The 23,258-nt window shown below is 42.8% G+C and overlaps 1 protein-coding gene across 1 annotated transcript; it reads right to left on the bottom strand.

The window, feature by feature from the left end:
• Positions 1-849: 849 nt before the first annotated feature.
• On the bottom strand, positions 850-17,302 carry LOC134531258 (uncharacterized). Its single transcript, XM_063366950.1, has 3 exons — positions 17,215-17,302; positions 13,939-14,194; positions 850-6,947 (listed from the first exon to the last, which is right to left on the bottom strand). The coding sequence occupies exons 1-3, from the start codon at positions 17,300-17,302 to the stop codon at positions 5,942-5,944; spliced, it is 1,350 nt and encodes a 449-aa protein (XP_063223020.1). The 3' UTR covers positions 850-5,941.
• Positions 17,303-23,258: the final 5,956 nt, after the last annotated feature.

The raw sequence follows: 23,258 nt of genomic DNA, 5'->3' as shown, positions 1-23,258 counted from the left end.
ACTTTAGTTCTTTCATATAACTTATCGATCACGTTCCGGTGCTTCCAGCTCCTTAACTCCGGGAATTATCACAGGGCCGTGGTCTGCTGCTGGGCCGTTCCACAGTGGCGCGAGAACGGAGAAGGAACCTTCCGGAACATTCCACTGTCGCGTCTCTGCTGCTAAAACAATGCACGTTAACGTAACAGATGGCGACCAATGAGACTGAATTTCAGGGTTACGAAATATTCATTTAATTAAAATTATACATAATTTTCGAGATCATAACACGGGCAGAATTTACACAAATTAATAAAAATAAACGACAAAGTAATAATATAACACTATATATTCTTGCACTTGAAACAATTTTCAACGTATTTAGAACATAAACAAACATGACTACCACCGCAGCCAAGTAGGTAGGGCCTACTTGGCTTATACTGGTCGCACGGAGCAACGTAAACGGAAGAGCTCAGCATTGCCGAGCTAATCCACACGGGTCCGTCTCCGTCTACTGCTGTCGTAGAAACTCTGTTCCGCGAGATCCGACTCCGTTTACGTGATCCGTCTCCGTTTCCGGTCATTGTAGTACGGACCTAATTTTTATTCTCCATTCTCGTGGAAATATCTGTTGCTTATGTGTTATTACTAGGCTTTTGCGAATACTGTTTGTTTATTTTACACGAATTGAATTTTGAATCGAATATAGAATATTTTTCGAATCGAATTTTAACATGCAGTGAAACGGTTTTTTTGCACTTCACAGGATAGCAACAAATATATATCCAAAATATAGTGGCTTTAAAAATCGGGAAATATATATCAGACAATAATGGAAAGGTGTAAAATGAAAGTGAATAAAAATCATATCCAAGCATTTTCTTAAAACAATAAAATTTAAAATTTGAAAACATTCGTAAAAAATTAGCAATATTAGAAATTTAAATCATAATTACAGATTATTTGTTACATATAAAAATATATTATACATAATTTTGCAGAAAACAGATCTTATTTTCTTAACAAATCATCTTAGCTTCATACATGTTACATTTTTTTAAATTAATTTTTTTTGTAAACATGTTCCACTTGGTTCTATTGGTAATATTTTTTTTTAATTCAAAGTAAAATTTAAATTTTAGTGTCAAACTATTAACAAATATCGAATATCTTTCGAACACTCGAAGACCCCAAATTAATATTCCCTTTGAAATTCCCCCATCCTCGCACATTCTTCGGATATCCCAGCGTGTCTTCTACGTTAATAAAGAATATTCTGCGGCGTTGAAATAGCACACGAAACAAGCTCATTTGTCTTCCACGGCCCTCCCTTGATGAGTTCTGCAGTGCAGGCGTCCCTCTGGAGTGCACTTGGTTCATTACGTCAGACAAGAAGTTAGCGCAGTGCCGTACGACTCATTCACTCTACAAACACACAATCATTTTTTTACGGGCTTCAAAATTACCGAATAAAAATCAAATTAGGAGTCTTAAATTTCTTAAAAATCATTTTTTTTTAAATCTACAAAATGTAGTAGACAGCTTACAGACTAACACTAGGGAGTGGCAATCGATCCTTGGACTGGGAAAATGTTCTGCTGACCACTACACGCCCGTGACCAATCTCCCGTAGATCACTAACAGCAAAGGAACTTGGGACAACTGGTGAACCGTTTGCTAATCTCCTCGGAGCTCAATTGAAGTATTGTTGAAGACGAAGCATTTCATATTTTATTAATAACTCGACAGCGCAGCCAGCCAGCCTATCTACCAAAGCACGGTTGACCTGGAGCGAACACCTGAATATAAAATGGAAAGGATTTTAAACGTCTTTAAATTACTTAAATTCCATATCAAATACAACCTTCGAAACATTTTTTCAATGGCGACGATTCTCTTTAACTAGAAAAAGAACGCGAGAATTATACATATTACTTGCATACTTGTATACTTTACTTCCAGTTCGGTCAGACCTTCTACTTCGGGAAGGGGGAAGTACATAAAAGTATATACTTCGAGAAAATTCGAACATCGCCTTCATTGGCTCGCTGGTGACGTCAAGAGACGTCTAGAAGTTTATCTTGGAACAATGTCCGTGTTACAGTGCAATCGTCAGGGTACCAGATATTTCTGCGGAATTGCTAGGACGGGGGTGAGTAGTCCGCGGGGAAGCTGAGTGTCCCTAGGCCCGCGGCGCCGACCAGAGGCAACACCTGCACGTGCCGCAGGAAGTCCCGCACCGCGCAGGTGTGCGAGTAGCCCTCGCCCACTCTGCTCCACCGAGCCTCGCCCATGAACGGCACGCTGCTAGGACGGGGGTGAGTAGTCCGCGGGGAAGCTGAGTGTCCCTAGGCCCGCGGCGCCGACCAGAGGCAACACCTGCACGTGCCGCAGGAAGTCCCGCACCGCGCAGGTGTGCGAGTAGCCCTCGCCCACTCTGCTCCACCGAGCCTCGCCCATGAACGGCACGCTGCTAGGACGGGGGTGAGTAGTCCGCGGGGAAGCTGAGTGTCCCTAGGCCCGCGGCGCCGACCAGAGGCAACACCTGCACGTGCCGCAGGAAGTCCCGCACCGCGCAGGTGTGCGAGTAGCCCTCGCCCACTCTGCTCCACCGAGCCTCGCCCATGAACGGCACGCTGCTAGGACGGGGGTGAGTAGTCCGCGGGGAAGCTGAGTGTCCCTAGGCCCGCGGCGCCGACCAGAGGCAACACCTGCACGTGCCGCAGGAAGTCCCGCACCGCGCAGGTGTGCGAGTAGCCCTCGCCCACTCTGCTCCACCGAGCCTCGCCCATGAGCGGCACGCTGCTAGGACGGGGGTGAGTAGTCCGCGGGGAAGCTGAGTGTCCCTAGGCCCGCGGCGCCGACCAGAGGCAACACCTGCACGTGCCGCAGGAAGTCCCGCACCGCGCAGGTGTGCGAGTAGCCCTCGCCCACTCTGCTCCACCGAGCCTCGCCCATGAACGGCACGCTGCTAGGACGGGGGTGAGTAGTCCGCGGGGAAGCTGAGTGTCCCTAGGCCCGCGGCGCCGACCAGAGGCAACACCTGCACGTGCCGCAGGAAGTCCCGCACCGCGCAGGTGTGCGAGTAGCCCTCGCCCACTCTGCTCCACCGAGCCTCGCCCATGAGCGGCACGCTGCTAGGACGGGGGTGAGTAGTCCGCGGGGAAGCTGAGTGTCCCTAGGCCCGCGGCGCCGACCAGAGGCAACACCTGCACGTGCCGCAGGAAGTCCCGCACCGCGCAGGTGTGCGAGTAGCCCTCGCCCACTCTGCTCCACCGAGCCTCGCCCATGAGCGGCACGCTGCTAGGACGGGGGTGAGTAGTCCGCGGGGAAGCTGAGTGTCCCTAGGCCCGCGGCGCCGACCAGAGGCAACACCTGCACGTGCCGCAGGAAGTCCCGCACCGCGCAGGTGTGCGAGTAGCCCTCGCCCACTCTGCTCCACCGAGCCTCGCCCATGAACGGCACGCTGCTAGGACGGGGGTGAGTAGTCCGCGGGGAAGCTGAGTGTCCCTAGGCCCGCGGCGCCGACCAGAGGCAACACCTGCACGTGCCGCAGGAAGTCCCGCACCGCGCAGGTGTGCGAGTAGCCCTCGCCCACTCTGCTCCACCGAGCCTCGCCCATGAACGGCACGCTGCTAGGACGGGGGTGAGTAGTCCGCGGGGAAGCTGAGTGTCCCTAGGCCCGCGGCGCCGACCAGAGGCAACACCTGCACGTGCCGCAGGAAGTCCCGCACCGCGCAGGTGTGCGAGTAGCCCTCGCCCACTCTGCTCCACCGAGCCTCGCCCATGAGCGGCACGCTGCTAGGACGGGGGTGAGTAGTCCGCGGGGAAGCTGAGTGTCCCTAGGCCCGCGGCGCCGACCAGAGGCAACACCTGCACGTGCCGCAGGAAGACCCGCACCGCGCAGGTGTGCGAGTAGCCCTCGCCCACTCTGCTCCACCGAGCCTCGCCCATGAGCGGCACGCTGCTAGGACGGGGGTGAGTAGTCCGCGGGGAAGCTGAGTGTCCCTAGGCCCGCGGCGCCGACCAGAGGCAACACCTGCACGTGCCGCAGGAAGTCCCGCACCGCGCAGGTGTGCGAGTAGCCCTCGCCCACTCTGCTCCACCGAGCCTCGCCCATGAACGGCACGCTGCTAGGACGGGGGTGAGTAGTCCGCGGGGAAGCTGAGTGTCCCTAGGCCCGCGGCGCCGACCAGAGGCAACACCTGCACGTGCCGCAGGAAGTCCCGCACCGCGCAGGTGTGCGAGTAGCCCTCGCCCACTCTGCTCCACCGAGCCTCGCCCATGAGCGGCACGCTGCTAGGACGTCGGTGAGTAGTCCGCGGGGAAGCTGAGTGTCCCTAGGCCCGCGGCGCCGACCAGAGGCAACACCTGCACGTGCCGCAGGAAGTCCCGCACCGCGCAGGTGTGCGAGTAGCCCTCGCCCACTCTGCTCCACCGAGCCTCGCCCATGAGCGGCACGCTGCTAGGACGGGGGTGAGTAGTCCGCGGGGAAGCTGAGTGTCCCTAGGCCCGCGGCGCCGACCAGAGGCAACACCTGCACGTGCCGCAGGAAGTCCCGCACCGCGCAGGTGTGCGAGTAGCCCTCGCCCACTCTGCTCCACCGAGCCTCGCCCATGAGCGGCACGCTGCTAGGACGGGGGTGAGTAGTCCGCGGGGAAGCTGAGTGTCCCTAGGCCCGCGGCGCCGACCAGAGGCAACACCTGCACGTGCCGCAGGAAGTCCCGCACCGCGCAGGTGTGCGAGTAGCCCTCGCCCACTCTGCTCCACCGAGCCTCGCCCATGAGCGGCACGCTGCTAGGACGGGGGTGAGTAGTCCGCGGGGAAGCTGAGTGTCCCTAGGCCCGCGGCGCCGACCAGAGGCAACACCTGCACGTGCCGCAGGAAGTCCCGCACCGCGCAGGTGTGCGAGTAGCCCTCGCCCACTCTGCTCCACCGAGCCTCGCCCATGAGCGGCACGCTGCTAGGACGGGGGTGAGTAGTCCGCGGGGAAGCTGAGTGTCCCTAGGCCCGCGGCGCCGACCAGAGGCAACACCTGCACGTGCCGCAGGAAGTCCCGCACCGCGCAGGTGTGCGAGTAGCCCTCGCCCACTCTGCTCCACCGAGCCTCGCCCATGAGCGGCACGCTGCTAGGACGGGGGTGAGTAGTCCGCGGGGAAGCTGAGTGTCCCTAGGCCCGCGGCGCCGACCAGAGGCAACACCTGCACGTGCCGCAGGAAGTCCCGCACCGCGCAGGTGTGCGAGTAGCCCTCGCCCACTCTGCTCCACCGAGCCTCGCCCATGAGCGGCACGCTGCTAGGACGGGGGTGAGTAGTCCGCGGGGAAGCTGAGTGTCCCTAGGCCCGCGGCGCCGACCAGAGGCAACACCTGCACGTGCCGCAGGAAGTCCCGCACCGCGCAGGTGTGCGAGTAGCCCTCGCCCACTCTGCTCCACCGAGCCTCGCCCATGAGCGGCACGCTGCTAGGACGGGGGTGAGTAGTCCGCGGGGAAGCTGAGTGTCCCTAGGCCCGCGGCGCCGACCAGAGGCAACACCTGCACGTGCCGCAGGAAGTCCCGCACCGCGCAGGTGTGCGAGTAGCCCTCGCCCACTCTGCTCCACCGAGCCTCGCCCATGAGCGGCACGCTGCTAGGACGGGGGTGAGTAGTCCGCGGGGAAGCTGAGTGTCCCTAGGCCTGCGGCGCCGACCAGAGGCAACACCTGCACGTGCCGCAGGAAGTCCCGCACCGCGCAGGTGTGCGAGTAGCCCTCGCCCACTCTGCTCCACCGAGCCTCGCCCATGAGCGGCACGCTGCTAGGACGGGGGTGAGTAGTCCGCGGGGAAGCTGAGTGTCCCTAGGCCCGCGGCGCCGACCAGAGGCAACACCTGCACGTGCCGCAGGAAGTCCCGCACCGCGCAGGTGTGCGAGTAGCCCTCGCCCACTCTGCTCCACCGAGCCTCGCCCATGAGCGGCACGCTGCTAGGACGGGGGTGAGTAGTCCGCGGGGAAGCTGAGTGTCCCTAGGCCCGCGGCGCCGACCAGAGGCAACACCTGCACGTGCCGCAGGAAGTCCCGCACCGCGCAGGTGTGCGAGTAGCCCTCGCCCACTCTGCTCCACCGAGCCTCGCCCATGAACGGCACGCTGTCTCCAGCCGACGAGCAGTTCAGGCGAGCCCGCGCCGCCTGCTCCGAGGTCATGTAGGGGTTGTTCAGCACCAGGAACACGACGCCGCAGTTCCCCGACCTGTCGACCACCAGCTTCCACAGCCACTGGGGCACCGGCGTCTTCTCGTGCTCGTCGTCGGGGCGGTGGATGTACAGTCGCTTGCCTCGCAGGCTGGCCACGCCGTGCGTCCCCGCGTACACCTCCAGGTCAACCCGCCGCGACGAGGCGTAGTGCCTGACGGCCTCGCCGATCCTCTCCCAGTTGCGACCCTTGATGCTCCGCCACTGCGGCGCCGAGTTGACGTAGTACAGGGTCGCGAACTGCTGCGCCAGGTACACGAAGTCTAGCTCGCCGGCCAGGTGACCCTCGACGAGATAGCACTCCGATCTGTTCTTCGCGCTGTCCGAGCACGTTTCTCGCAGCGAGTTCTCGTCGACGACTCTCTCCTGATCCGATAGCGGGAGCACCCCGCTCAAGTACGTCCTGGCGAGTTCCTCGTCCCCCAAGATGCCCCCGAGAGTTTTTTCCTGGTTCGAGTACGCCCCGGCGACGTCGTAAGAGTAAAGCCCTGTTCCCTCCCACCAGTGGACGTCCGTCACGTTCTCCGGGATCCGACGTCTGTCGATTTCTTTCGCGATCTCGTACTTGGAGTACAGTGCGCTCTGGGTCCTCGTGTTGAAGCACACGTCGACGAGACTGACGCGGTGTTCTCCGAACTGGAAAACGATCTGCACGCGGGTGTGCTCGTCCCGGGCTGTCTCGTCGGCGGCGTCCGCGCACGGGGTGTCGGCGTGTATGATGCTGCCGGCTGGAGGAAGCCTGGAACACAGTTCATTCAGGTCGTGATGTGACTATTCCTGCCCACGTGAACTCAAAACATATCACAAAATAAAAGGCTGCCTAAACAAACAATCTTTTCCGGGATTTCGATGCACTCTTTTCCAAAACATCGATCTATCTATATACATATATGTAAATGTTTGTTTGTACAAAATAGCTATTTTTTCGAATGTTCTTCACCGATTACTTAGAAATGTTGACACAACATTTCATTCTAATACACGCGTTTTTTATACACCTGTGTTACACCTGTGACGTAAAACGATTGAATAAAATATTGATAGGTCAAAATTTACAGATGAATGTTTGTGTATTCGTCTTCTGTTTTGTAAAGATTTAGATATGAAGATATAGCCATGGAGAGATAAAGATACAGAGAGAGGTATGGAGAGGTAGCGATTCTGAGACATACGGATATATAGAGAGATAGAGCGCAGGATATATAGAGAGATGAAGGTATGGAGATAAATTAAGATATAGATAAAAATTTAGATACGTAGGGATATAAGTATAGAGTAAGATAGAATGATATGGAGAGATATGGATATATATAGAAGATACAGAGAGATAGAGAGATTTGTATACATATAGAGAAATATAGTGTGATTTATAGAGGGACGTGTGTGTATGTGTGTATGCATGGATGTATGTGTGTGTATGTATATATATATATATATATATATATATATATATATATATATATATACTAGCTGCAGTACCCGGCTTTGCCCGGGCTGAACACCGGGTGATATATTGTCCGCGAGTTACAGCAAAATGGATAGCGATATGTCCAGTGTGGTGGACATTAAGAAATGACACATAATTACTGTTTGTGTATCTGTGATATATGGTTTTCTGTTTACCCATGGCGATCGGTTGAAAGGTTTAGAAGTTGATGCGCTACAGCGCCATCTAGCGGCGAGTTACAAAAAAAATTGTTAGCATAAAAACCTTCTCCATGATAAAAACACTTCGATGTGCCAACTTTCATGTCGATCGGTCAAACGGTGTAAGAGTTTATCGACGACATACATGCCAACATCCAATTTATATATATTCTTATATTTCGAAATTTTGGGGCTTTCTCTTTTGCGGAAAGTGGATGTTCAGGACCTCGAATGGTTTGGAACACTCCATCTCGAAAGAATAGATATTTGAAATTCCTGAAATCGTCGAAATTTTGAGGCTTTGTTCCCAGAGGGGGGCGGGCGGTTCGAGGACCCTGAATGGCTCGAAAACACTTAAAATCGAAAGAAATAGATTTTTCAAATTTTTTAAACTTTTGAAATTTTGGGGCTTTAACCACCTGGGGGGGGGGGGGGGGTTGACGTTGAGGACCCCGAATGGCTCGGAAACACTCCAAATCGAAAGAGATATAAAGGAATATAAGAATGTAGGCATTTACTGTACTCCTATCTACCATAATAACAATATTGACAAATAGCTTATTACCTACCTATGAATAATTATCTAAATAAATTAATAAATAACTGTATGTTTAATAATTTACGTACATACATTATATTAAACTTCAAACTATACACACCAAAAAAAAACTAAGGATGTTTGTGAAACTATTTTTATTTGTCATAATGTTTAAAACATTTGTAGGATTTCTTTATATGTAAAACTGTGGTGGCAATATTCCGCTTATCCAAAGGAGTATAGAAATTAATAGAGACATCACTCCCTGTACACACCACAAATCTTTGAATTAAGTATAAAAAAAAACATAGTCCAAAATGAAACAAAAAGTATAAATAACAAGTAATTTGACAAAAAAAAATTATACAACTGGAATGACAATGAAATTTAATAGAAGTAGGTAGGTAAGAAGATATATATAAGAATTTAAATGAAATTAAAACATACATAAATAAAATTATCTCACACTCAACCAAACATAATATTTAATATGAAATAAAGGAAGATGGCAATTACACGTAACTATTCTAATTAATAAAAAAATCAACTTTCCTGAAATAGTTAAATTCAAATTTTTCAACAATATATTACATAATTGATAAATATTTCTGGGCTTCGGTCTCAGCAGCCCTAAGACTCTTGACGCTCAGCAGATAAATTATAAACACTAAACCAAACTCCTTGCAAATAAGTAGGTAATGTAAAAAAAATAACAATATTGACAAATAGAAAATATTAGTAGGCCCTACCTACCTATGAATAAATTTCGAAGAAATTTATAAGTTTAAGAATTTATGTACCTACATAATATTAAACTTGAAACTATCCACACAATAAAAACCTAAGAATGTTAGTGAAACTATTTTTTTTTATGTCATAATACCTAAAATACGTATGTTTCCAAAATGAAACAAAGTAAAAATAATGACCAATTTGACAACAAAAAAATTGTACAACTCGAATGACATTGAAAACATACACGTGAAATTTAAAAGAATTATGAGTGCCCTAGGTAGGGAGGAAAAATATATATAGAAGAAATTAAATTTAAAAAATGGGTGCGTGTACTTAGGTACGCGCATGTGAAGTTATACTTCTTTGGCATCATTAAAAAATAGTTTTTAATTGCATGCAAAAATATTGCGTGGAGTCCCTCCGCGTGGAAGAAGTGAAACTTCGTAATGTGGAAATGAAAATAGTAAGGGGTAGAAATTGATTTTTAGTGAAATCATATTGTATCAAATCAAACTAAAAAAATAAAGGAAATAAATTTGTAACGATTCATAGATTGATCTTCAGAGAGAGAGAGAGAGAGAGAGAGAGAGGACACCAATTCAATGTATATAAAACTAACTTTTTTATGAGAGCAGATTTTCATGAAATATATCATGAAATCACTCAACGATAAAACCTGTTTATTTAACTAAGCGGACGGGTTCGCCCCAAGGAGAAAATAACGCGGCGAGACCTCGTGGACATAGAGAAATGACACACTCACTATTTATGTGTCTATGAAACATGATTTTTTTTCTGCAATTTAAATTGTAATAGGTATACAAAAACGGTATTGAAAATTGAAACAAATATGGCGACACTACAAACTGTCAAGAGCTTTTTTTTCTTACTCTCTACTTAGTTCCTTACAATAGCAAAACGTAACGTAATGGCTTGAAAGCTATTGCTCGGCAGACATAGAGGAATGACACTAACAGTTTGTATATCTATGACACACATTACATTTTTTTAGTTTTTTCTAAACTCAGAATCGAGATAAAATATGCAATTGTGAATCTAAACCATCCTCGAATCCCCGTGAACTCACACAAAAAATTTCATCAAAATCGGTCCAGCCGTCTAGGAGGAGTTCAGTGACATACACACGCACACAATAAATATATATATAAAGATATATATATATAGAGAGAGAGAGATGCTTTTATATGTGTACCTACTTAAAAAAAAATATATAAATGTGTGCTTTCTCTTTTCTTTCTTTTCCATTTAACCAGACTGAGCCACACCAAGGAGTGGCCGTTACAGCTAGTATGTAGTATATAAATGTGGAATGTTATCTTTATTTTCAACTACTGATATTCGCAAAATGTAATAATACTTCAAAAAAATCACACAATTTCAAGTGACTGACTCATAGATACAACACAAATTTCATTAAGCCCTTCGGGGTGTTGATTCTAGCATTACACTTTGATCTTCCGTAAGGCGCAAAATCCCTTCCTGGAAGCAGTTTGGGTGTTCATGGTGCCTTCCTCCTGTCCGGGCCCCATGGTAAGGGGTGTCTGCGAGCGGCAGGGGGAGGGGGTTTGGTGTGTAACATCTTAGCTCTCGGTATACGGCATTTGGTAGTACTTTCTAGAATGTAAAGGAAGTCGCACGGAACGAAAATGTGTAACCACGGTACCGCCATCTGTGGTGGATGGCATGAATTAAAGTTCACAAAGACAAATCGAAACTATATAATATTAACTCTTACATGAATTTCTACAAAATGGCTAGTATTTTAATAAAATTCTTTGTCGAAAATAAAGTACAAGGAGTTTAGTAAAATTTCAAGTCTTCTTCGCTTTGCCGGGGCCATTTTGTTATATAGTTTTAGATTTATTTCTGCATTAAAATGATTCGATAGCCGACGTAGCTGCTCCAGCAGCGAATTCTAGCGGCGGGTGCGGAAACTACGTGTGATTCGCATCAAGAAATGTAGTTGTAAACACAATTTTCGTATATTCATCGCGCTCGGCGTTGTTTGAAAGAACTCTAAGTTAAATTTCGTGTCCGAGTTTCGTATTATAATTGTATTATTTGCAACATGAGAACACGTTAATTTTCTTGTTGCCGATTTTCTATGTTATACATCGCTGGTGAGTACTGAAGACTGGCTCACAATTTGTTTTTTATTTTTTGACGTGACAACGTCTAATAAATCGATGAACGCCGGCTGCACGCACGAAAAAGGATGACTCATTGTCCTGTTACGCACTTTGTCCCGTTGCGCTGTGTCCCGTTACGCTCATTGTACGCTTGCGCTGCATCTCTCTCTCTCTTCCACTCGATTGGAACAACCATCGATTTGACTTTTTCGAGGCACATTAAACTTGAAACACTCCCATTCGTTTCCTACTTTTTCTATCATCGTCCTATCCTTAACAGAATAACACAGATTGGAAGAAGTTAAATAGAAAACATCTATAAAAGTTATAGTTAAAATAATCTGTTCGTTAAAGTAATAAACATATTTGAATTAATGAGTGCAAATAAAAGTAAATTTATCAATTAAATTGTAGATTTCATTTCACTCATTCTTTGTATTCATACAAAAAAGTGATAATTCAATAAAAATGATTCAATTTTATTCATAAAAGTATGCAATCATTTCATCAATGTTTTGTTATGACGTTGTCACGTTAAACTATCGTCCGTAAACCGACTTTACAGACAACCAATTTCTTTTCAACATATCTTCTATGTGAGGGTCATTTCTAAAAATTTTAACTCGGTACCTTCCTTACAAGTTTTGTAATGCCACATATATTTTCAACAGATATTCACATAGTGTAATATCATGTCGCGCCAGGTATGATAATTACGAAGACTTGCGCGCCTTTTAAACACATGATATTACAAGTTAATATTTATTTTGAAAATATTTGCGGCAGAACAACAAATGCAAGGAAGGTAGCGAGTTAAAATTTTTAAATAAACGAAATGACCAAAAAATATGGAAAAAAAATAACATGGTGTATGAGACTGAATGAGAATCAATCCTCATCATATTGAATTTTTAATTCTTTGCTATGATTTCAATTTAAGATGATTACTCAGATTTTAGTATGACAAGGGATAATTAAGGCATACTTCTTCAAGGTTTTTGATATATTCGTGTCTAGTAATTATTACCTAATAGACTCAAACCTGTAAAAGTTTGTTTTAACCGTTCTACGAATATCAACTTCAATAAGTACCCTTAACTAGGACCTATGTGTTACTAAGTCTAAATAAACTATACCTGAAGCTGTATTGCAATTACTGTGATAAATTTAGACGTCCACATGACAAATCTTGCAGTTGCAGAATGGAGTCTATCATAGTTTTACGTGGGGTAGGGGGAAGGGTGATATATCCCCTCCTGAAGTTATGAAAAATATGCCAGATCTCAGTGAAAACAGTATGTCAATTCGGATGATGCAAGGTGAGCAGTCACAACACCGGGAATTACAATCTACAAAGGCAGTAATGTATGTTTGGTAAGATAATGTAACAAGTTCAAACATCTTTGTTGTTAACGTTAGGTTTTTTAATACAATTTTTTTTAATATTCTCCGTAAATTAATTCCTGTGTCAGTCACAGCACAGTTAAAATTTTCACTTTAAATCAGAACGCTGATCGTACACTTATCGTTATTTTCGTAAATTTACGGGTATTAAGGTCACTTTCTTTGAACATGAATATACAAGAATAGGTAATCTTAGTACATAATCAAATCATTGAAAAAACTGATTAAATCTTCTGGAAAACCAAACTTATTTCTTCCCAGTATTTGTTTATCCTGTTTACATCGAAAACAGAACTTGGAAGTCGAAATACGTCGTAGTTTCTACAAAGATCCAATTATATGAAATTCACTTATTTGGGGTGAATTATTTGTTTAAAACCCCGTAGATTTACTGTAATTTCTGACAGTGAGTATATTAATAAACACCAGAGAATATAAAAACTTGTCAACCAAAAAATTTGGTTTAGGGTACCTATGTACGGGTGTTAGAATTTATACTTAATTGGCTTAATGAGAAACTAAATTTAATTTTGCATGCAAATAATTTTTTAAAAAAATAATAAAATGGTGGGAGTGAAATTATTTTATAATTAAAGTATAAAATCAATAAAATTAAAAAAATGTAAGTAAACACCCAGTACTCAATATTAATATAAACACGTGTATAAAACGAATTATTAATTTAATACAATAACAGAGATTTTGTTAGTTCAAAACGAAAATCAATAAATATTCTAATTTCTTATTTCTTAATTTTAATTATTTATTAAATAATAGAGAAATATTTTTTTTTAATTTACAATGCAAATAAATTATATATACGGGAGGGACTATAAACTCTTATATATATATATATATAAACTTCAAAAAGGTTATAAACACAATTTCTATCACTATTATTTTCAATAAATATTTTTTTTAAATTATATAAACGAGTAATTACAATTAATCACTAAAGTATATTGTTTAAAAGCACATATTTGTATGTAACATTTTTTTTTTCATCCTGTCAATTTTTGATGCATGTTGCGCACACATCGTAAAAATTTAATTCTCGTCAATTTTTTTTTATAACGCCGCGCCTAAATATTGCTGAATGTTGGACATGTAAGTTCCGGCAGAAAGTTTAACGTCACGCAATTACGGTATATCTGTGCTCTAGGATTGATGTGTCGTTCGCGGGGTATTCTCGCAGATTACCGTAGGAATGTTTAAAGGTTGGACAGATGGTAGGTGGTACGTGAGGTCGGTGGTACCTGCAGCTGTGGTCTCCCGGGCCGGGCTCGAGACGCCCCGCGCGGCACACGGCTTCCAGCCAGCGCCCGCCCGCCGGCAGCAGGCAGTTGCCCTCGCCGGGGCAGGCCAGTAGCGCGCGCTCGCCCTCCGAGTAGCGCACCTCGCCCGGGGCGCTCGGCCGCCTGACCGCGAGGCGGCGGCCCCCCTCCTCCGGCCCGGACCAAGCCAGCAGCAGCGGCTGGTAGCGCCGCAGTCGGCGCAGCTCCAGCGAGCAGCCTGCCCGCAACACGCGTCCCTTCTTCCGACACTTGCATCACATCACACTCAGTAACACGTTGTAGCCCTTGACTAAAAGTAATAACGAGGTGGATGCAGGAGCGTAGCCAGGGGGGGTTTTAGGGGTTCAACCCCCCCCCCCCTTAGCACCAAATCTTTAATTAATTTCTTATTCATCACTCAAACAAATTTCATATTAAAATTAATAAAAAAATTACCGTTACAATATTTAAATTTCAGTACTGAAAACTGCTAAAATAGCATTATTTTACACCTTAAAATCCAAATTTTCCTGGGGGGGGAAACCCCCGCTTTAATACGGGGGGGGGGGGGCCATGCTTCTTAACACCCCCCGTACACAAATCCTGGCTACGCCACTGGGTGGATGTAAAACTTATTTGGCAATTCAATCCCCAACTCGTAAGTATCTATCGTATGGGGTAAAACGGCTTTCATTCATTTTTTTAAGTATTTAATAATCCTGACATTTTTTGTATTTATTTTAAATTAAAATAAATTAATAAACATGAATTAACAAAAAAATTCTCACTCCAAAATAACTGATCATGAAATTAATGATTATTATTGATAAATCTACAATAGGCCTAATTAATTAACAATTAATATTACTCACTATTAAAATACTCACCACAAAGAAAAACTGTACCTTCAAACAATTCTGCCATTTGAAACAAGCCAAATTTCTGAAATAAATTTGATATTCATAACAGGTAGCGCTATCTATGCGGTAAATGCAGGGACTGTCTCAACAACGCTCTCTACGCTGCTGGTTGAGCAAAAAGGAACGCGAGCGCGCTGGTAGCAAATATAAAATTTAAGGCATTCACAGCTGACTGCATGGGATACCTATATATATTTTTTCTTCAACAAAGCGCATTCGCACTCTCTCGGTCTTATTCTTTCGTCCATCTATCTATCTCGTTTCTTTTTTTTTTTTTTTTAGTGGGGGACGAATCATCGCACAAAGAGAACAAAATGAGCCCAGCAACGTATATAGCATTGTGCTCTCTTTATATCTCTTTGGACAAGTACCTATTCGCTGTCATTTCAGCGTCAGAAACGTTTCACAAAAACCTTCTATTAAAATTATGCCTAGAAACTGCACTCCCATCACGCCAAAGAGATCCCATCTAAAGCTAGGTCTACACCCCGAGTTGCCATTGCTATTAACTACGGGATTTGTTTTTACACTTGTGCCAATAGCTCTCTTCCATTTGTTGTTTTTAAACTACTTTTTCGCCATAAATTTACGAAACTAAATATTAATAATATAAAAGGGAATTTAAATGATAAGTTTTATTAATATTATCTTGAAATTATACCGCAGTTAGATAGTTTAAAATGAATATATTTGACGTAATTTAAGACGAAACATAGAGAACATTGTTAGAAATCGCAGTAAATTTAAGAAAGTTTTAACAAATAATTTAAAAAAAATGATTCAAAATTACTTAATCTTTGTATAAACAACGCCTATTTCGACTTCCGAGTCGTATGTTTCGCTCTAAACAAAGGCATAAGATAAAATATAAAGGATAAAAAAAGAGTGTTCGTGTTGTTTTTTAATGTTTTGTTAACATACCAAGAATATTCTTTTGGATTCACGTCCAAAGTAGGTGAACTCGGTGTCTGTGAATTTACGAAGATCCCTGGATAAATTTTAACCAGCGTTCAGTTCTTCATAAATTAGATGAACATTGTTAACAAGAGGGCTATGGCAATAAATTTATAGGAAAATCCCCCTAATTTTATTCATGACAAGAAAATGAAATGAGCATAGCTTGTGGGGTCGAGCCTTAAAGAGGAGACACAGCAATTTAAAGATGCCTCATTGATTTCAACAGTTTCTATGCCATAGCTATTTTTTTTGTCTTTAAATATTGAAAATTTGGCATCGTTTAAGGCAGATACCGCAAATTAACAGATTGTCAAAGACTAAAACACATTTATATTAACAGTATTATAACAGTTCTAGTCATTTCCAAAACGTCACTGACTTCAAAGGGGAAACTGTAGCAGTCAGTCCCTATTAACTTAAAGCATTCCACTATCCTTTCAAGGCGTGCAATCAAGTGAAGCAACTCGTTCGTGCGGCAAAGACAGTGAAAGTAGGTCTGATAATACATGACGGTATTTACTTCTGGATGGGGTATTATTGTATTCGTAATTTTTTTCTAATTGTATAAATTGTGGGAAAAGGGCTCTCATACATTTCGCTCCAAACGATGTAAGGACCGTAAGGAATAAGCCATGTGAGTGGCAATAACTCCTCGTATATACATAAAACGAAATACAGTAAATGTGTTTTGAGAAAGTGATTTGGCTTTAAATTAAGTCGACTGAATCATTCCGCAAGGGCAACTATTTCTGTTTTTGTTTTAATCGTTAAGTCTAAACATGGATTCTTTTTTTTTTTGACGTGACAACGTCTAATAAATCGATGAACGCCGGCTGCACGCACGAAAAAGTGTCCCGTTACGCACATTGTCCCGTTACGCTCATTGTACGCTTGCGCCGCATCTATCTCTCTTCCACTCAATTGGAACAACCATCGATTTGACTTTTTCGAGGCACATTAAACTTGAAACACTCCCATTCGTTTCATATCCTTAACAGAATAACACAGATTGGAAGAAGTTAAATAGCAAACATGTATAAAAGTTATAGTTAAAATAATCTCTTCGTTTAAGTAAAAAACATATTTGAATTAATGAGTGCAAATAAAAGTACATTTATCAATTAAATTGTAGATTTCATTTCACTCCTTCTTGTATCCATACAAAATAATGATAATTCAATAAAAATGAATAAATTATTCAATTTTATTCATAAAAGTAAGCAATAATTTCATCAATGTTTTGTTATGACGTCACGTTAAACTATCGTCCGTAAACCGACTTTACAACCAATTTTTTTTTAAATTGAGTACTAATCTGGGCGAGGCGAATGTTTGGGTGCAGTGTCGCGCGACACTCGGGCAGCGCAGACGCCCCACTCACCATCGCCAGAGGCCCCAGGCAGCAGGCAGCACACGGCTAGCAGAGCGTGGCAGCCAATCAGAGTCCTGGAGGCGCCGGGCCGCTCCATCCCAGACGCGAGACGTGAGGTGTGGCCCCTGTCGTTATAGTAACGTTAGGGACCGGAAAAATTCGCGGGTTCAATGACCTGCAGGATGAACTCCATAGTTCTACGTACACTCGGTCAAATACCACCCACTCATTGGCTGCTGTCTTGTGAGACGTCCCAACTTAGCAGCCTGTGATTAGATAAAGCTTTGGTCGGGTGTTTCTCATTGGCCCAGCGTCATTCAGGTAAATTGTGAGCCAATAGCAGAGGTAGCACTGAGGTATAACTATTTGTATTTTAGCCTATCGCGAAATGAATTCGCCAATTTTTCCGGTCTCTAAGTAACGTTTATTACGCACTAAAGTAGCTTGGCTTCTGGGCTGTAGCCGCGTCCTTGACGAATAATACGCCGACGTTTCGGTCGACATTGCAGTCGCCATCATCAGGGAGCAGTTAGTTACCTACGGTTGCAGCCGCGTCCTTGGCGAACCTACTGTAGGTAACTGCTCCCTGATGATGGCGACTGCAATGTCGACTGAAACGTCGGTGAATTATTCGCCAAGGACGCGGCTACATATCCAGAAGCCAAGCTACTTCAGACAATGGCCGTGAAAGCCTGAGATTATTATTACGCACTAATTTTTTAACCTGTTAACGAGTGTACAAAGATTTTTACAGCAACTAAGGAGAGCAGAAAGTAATTTATTCCGTTTTAAAATTTAACTATTTGGAAAACGTTTTTTTTTAATATTTGATTTTTTAAACAGTCTATCGTTTAACTGCGGATGGTAGTTGACACAGAGAGTAATGGGGAAATTTAGGTGAACGTAATTTGTTAGCAAATAGTTTTTTTTTCTCCTGAAATGTAGGAAAAATTCACTTAAATCTTTTCTCCGCTGGACGATTCAATTATTGGATTTTTTTTTTTTTTTTAATGGTGCTTTGGAAACAGGTCTGAAGATTGGATGCTTTCCACAAGAGGAATTCAGCAATCAGATGCTTCAGAAATTAATTTTTAAACAGCAGAAGTAAACATAATTTCGCGTCAAGTGCTTTTGCATAGAAACTTAAGGCGAGGCGTTTTAAATCTCAACAAATCATCCAATAGAATTTAAATAGTTTAAATTGTTCGTAGTTAAAATGAGATAAAATTATATTCTAACGCTCTTCACTGTGAAATTATATAAACTTAAATGTTTTTTTCTTCTTTTATATTTTATATTTAACAATGTTGTGGATTTTTTTAACAGCTTGGGGAAAATATATTTTGCTAGTAACGCAGCTTTACTCGATAAAATGGACTTACCTTATGGATGAGTGCTTCGGATATTTTGTAGAGATGATGTTTCCGTGTGTAAACCAATAGTGAGTTACTTGTAAATCCACAGACGACAGAGGAAACAACGTGCGAGATGAGCTACGTGGTTTGAAGGTGACTGTCACTGACCGACTTCTTGTTGCTTGGCGGCGCACGGCCGGTCTGTCTTCGAGCCATCGACCGCTGCCGTTCAAACTCGTCCTCGAGTTCAGAGGTCCCAGCTGCGGGCTGTGATAACTGCTATCAGTCTGCCCGTGGACCTGGTTTTTGACCGGTGTCAAGTCCGCGCCCACACGTCGGAATTTCGAGCACAAATTTCGTCAGCGATCGCGCTCGATTTGCGCTGATTGACGTCCGCAGAGAACAGGTCTGTTCCTCTTGCTTCAGAAGCACGGAAGGACCAGGGCTCCTCCTCGACCAATCGACCGATTCGCGTCTCGCCTGCAATCACTTCGTTATGCAACACGCAGCACAAGTCTTTTGTCCGGCTCCAGGCCAACCCCTTCTCCTCCAACCGAAACCCCCTTCTCCAGTTTCCTGTTAAGTTTCATTTCATTCATTTCATTTAAAACTTTTTTTTTTCATTTCAGAAACTTCAAAACATTTCATATAATTCACTTCATATTCATCCTTCCAGGGAAATTTGGGACATAATGTGACCATTTTTGGAGATCTGTTTTGGAGATCTGAGAATTTTTTTTTTTTCAAAATTATTATAATGTTAAAACAACTATATTATAGAGGTGTTCGAACTTGACCCTTGTGTCTATTATTACTATGTCGCTTATAAACATTTTTAACGTGAGATAATGCTATTTGGCATCATAATGGCTGTCAACATTTTTTTCAGGTTTCTAAAAGAATCTTTCGTGGGAAAATTACACTACTTTGCACAATAAGGTAATAAAGTGACCGAATATCGGATAGGTTGCTAATATCGAATACCAGGATATTTGAACACACAGATGCTGCACTCTTAACGGTGGTGGTATTAAACAGTTGACTTTAAGTACCCTTTGCACTCGCAAGAATGCGCGGCCATTGTCACCAGCGTGTCAGACGCCATTATCTTTTTTTTTTTTTGTGTTTTATGAAGTTTCGAAATTTTCAAGCAGAGTTTTGAACGGCATATTGCGGGTAGAAGGTGAGTAGTTACAAACGACATATATACATTAGATTAACCTACAATTGTTGTAGTTTAATGTGTAAGTGTTGTTAATGCGTACAAAAGTTTGGTTTTGACACGGAACAACCAAAGTTTTATGATGCCTAATATCGGATTATGAGGGATGCTGAATAACGGATATCCGATAATAGGGCTCCAAGTCCAATTTTACCGCAAAAAGGTGCTCCACGAAGAACAACTTTGAATTATTGAAATAAATTTATAAAAACAGTAATTATAAACTGGGAATTTTAAATAAAAATATGTGTTGTGTTGTTAAATAATATTTACGGCCTATTTTTTACATAATTTTCATGTGTTTTTAGAGATTTGAACCTAAAATATTGCCAATTTTGTCGCGAAAATATGCCTAAAGCAATGAAAAATACTACTTTTTTTCTGTTTATGTAGTATTTTATTAACTCCTAAACACATTTCTGTATAGTTTAACTGCATACAGCCTTGAATTTTTTCATACAATTATATTAAAAATTATTACTTAATGTTCTTTTTTCTGTATGTTTATTAAAGAATTCTTGTAATAATTGTTCACATAAACAAATGATTTTGCTTATGTAAGTGTGATTACATAAGTTTCATTCTTTTACTAAGATTATTGAAAATGTATTTTGTTTTAGATATCTACTGCAACACAACGAAGGTCGTGGGATACAGACTCAATGCGGAAAGCCATAAACGCAGTGAAAAGTAAGGTTACCTTAAGGCTGCCAAAGCCTTTAATGTCCCGAGGTCCGCACTCGAAAATTACGTGAACAATAAAGGAAAATACATCGAAAAGCTAATGTCTACTCCATTGGGAAGGAAGAGTGCTTAAGAGGATGACCTTGAAAACCAGTTATCTGCTTACTGTAAAGAAATGGACACGCGTTACCATGGTGTTAGAAGACGAGATGTTAGGGTACTTGCTTACCAACTTGCTGTGAAAAATAATTTGACACATCCTTTCACTGCCGAGAAAGGAATGGCTGGAAAAAAAATGGCTAAAAAACTTCCTCCGTCGGCATCCTGAACTAGCAGTGCCAACGCCAAGTGCTGTTTCATTAGCTAGAGTGAAAAGCTTCATAAAAGAGAAATTTGACGCGTTTTTCCAGCTTCTGAAACCAGAGCTTCAGCTGATAAACCATGACCCTTGTAGAATCTACAACGTTGATGAAACATGTGTGACAGTGGTTCAGGGCACATTCTCGAAAATTATCGGCACGAAGGGAAAGAAAGAAGTTGCTAAGTTGACTTCTGCAGAGCGAGGATCCCTGATCACTGTAGTGACGTGCATGAGTGCAGCAGGTAATTTTGTGCCACCCATGTTAGTTTTCCCCAGAACCAACATGAAACCTGAACTTCTAGATGGTACCCCACCTGGTACTACTATAGCAGCTACCCATCCATCTGGTTGGATTCAACATCACATTTTCACCGACTGGTTCCGCCATTTTATTAAAATAGTCAAGCCAACAGTTGATGACCCTGTCTGTTTGATTCTTAATGGACATTACTCCCATACAAGAAATTTACATGTGATAGAATTAGCACAGCAGAATGGGGTGAAAATAATTTGCCTTCCGCCACATTCAACACACAAGCTACAACCATTAAATGTAGCTTTCATGGCTCCATTTAAAATGTTTTATTCTGCTGAAGTTGAAAATTCGCTGGATGCCCATCCTTTCAGAGCTGTTTCTTTTTACCAAGTTGGAAGTTTAATGGGACGCGCCTGCATGTGAGCAGCTACCATGGAATCGGCTGTAAACTGGTTCAGAAAGTGTGATACATTACCATTTGATCCACTAGTCTTTGGAGAGCAAGATTTCCTTCCTGAAGAAAAGCAGAATCACAAATCAGGTCAACGTTTGTAACATGAAAATGGTGTTACATGATCGGAAATTCCTCTTTCCAATTTTATGTAGGATCTGAAGACAGGACAAAGTACCAAGAAGGAACAAGCCATGATACATCCATGGATGAAATCACTGACATTCCAAAAACTTGTGAGACTCAGAAAAAGAGAAATGGTGCAGTTACAATCAGCCCTTTCCATTTACGCCCATGCCATATCCTACTAGGGCCTTCTAAAAAGAGTCGAAGGTATGGACAAACAGCCGTAATCACTTCATCTCCATACAAGGCACAGCTTACAGTCTCTTTACAAAATGCAGAGTTAAGAAAACGTAAACAGAATCTTCCAACGAGTTCCAAGAAATAAATTGTAAACAATGAAAAAATCTTGAAGGGAGCAACAACGTCCATTTCTAGGAAGACAGCCTTGCCTAAGGCATAGGGAAAGAAAGGAACTTCAAAGGCAAATTTCACAGATTCTGAAGATTCAGATTTGGAGGACGAACCACCTCTTGTTTCAACGGATGACAGCGACAGTGCAGATGAAGAGTGACTCTACTGTGGTGTGCCATATCGCGAAGATCATTCTGGAAGCGACTGGATCCGGTGCATTCGCTGTCTAGGATGGGTACATGAAATGTGTGCTGTAATTGGTAAACACATCTGGAAAACATTTGTTTGTGAAAACTGTGGTTCGTGATTTAGTTAATTTTTTGTTTCAGACAGACGTTTAATATGTTCCACAGAACTCAGGTTCCTTGCAATCAATGCTTGATATATTTTTAGTTCTTTTTCTTTAAGTCTAACAGTTATGTATTGTACTTGTTCAACTGCCGGGAAGAATTATGCCTTATTTCATAATTTAATTTTAAAAACACCTACTATCCGATATTAGAAACACCTAGTATCCGATATTGGACTACCTTTTTTCAGAACTGAAAAATGTTATTGTTTTGCTTTTTATTATTTTAATATTTACGTGAACTATTTGCGTACTAGAAATACATGTCAGTGTAAACTATGTTTAACAAAGATAATAACGGAGTAAATTGTGATTTTTAATATCATTTCTTTCATTATGCAAATTTCAATTTTTAAAAAGTATCCAATATTCGGTCACTTTACCCTAAAGTTGTTCTGATCCTACGATTCCCGCAATCCCGAAATACGTATTTGAAAATATTATGACCTTATTTCTAATGTAATTTGAGAATTTATAGGTTTTTCATACTATTGGTCTCGTAACATGCGGTTACTTACTATATTTTAAAGTAACATATTCCTAACATTCGAGGTCTGAATATATCTGGAAGTTATGAAGTAAATAAAGAAATCCGCTTGCCCACGCTTTTTTTTAGTGATGAAATTATTTTTAATGTTGAATTTTTAATTTAATTTTCAATATCACTGTAATTATTTTCTTCAGCTACGTAATTTTTGTATGAATCTTTAAATACATAGGCCTATTTCATGACGTTACAAATTACAAAAAAAAAAAAAAAAAAAAATCACCATTCAGAAAACATTGTTCACTATTTAGTGAACTGGATATGGGTTATACCAACCGTAGTTGAGTGTTTGTATTCGATTCCCGGCCGGGAAAACGTGGGGGGGGACGTTGCCGCGAGCCGGCGGGGGTT

This window comes from Bacillus rossius, chromosome 3 (genome assembly GCF_032445375.1).
Source record: "Bacillus rossius redtenbacheri isolate Brsri chromosome 3, Brsri_v3, whole genome shotgun sequence".
NCBI classification, from domain to species: domain Eukaryota; kingdom Metazoa; phylum Arthropoda; class Insecta; order Phasmatodea; family Bacillidae; genus Bacillus; species Bacillus rossius.
The sequence above is the reverse complement of the archived record's forward strand: the minus strand, read 5'-3'. Positions and strand labels throughout refer to the sequence as shown.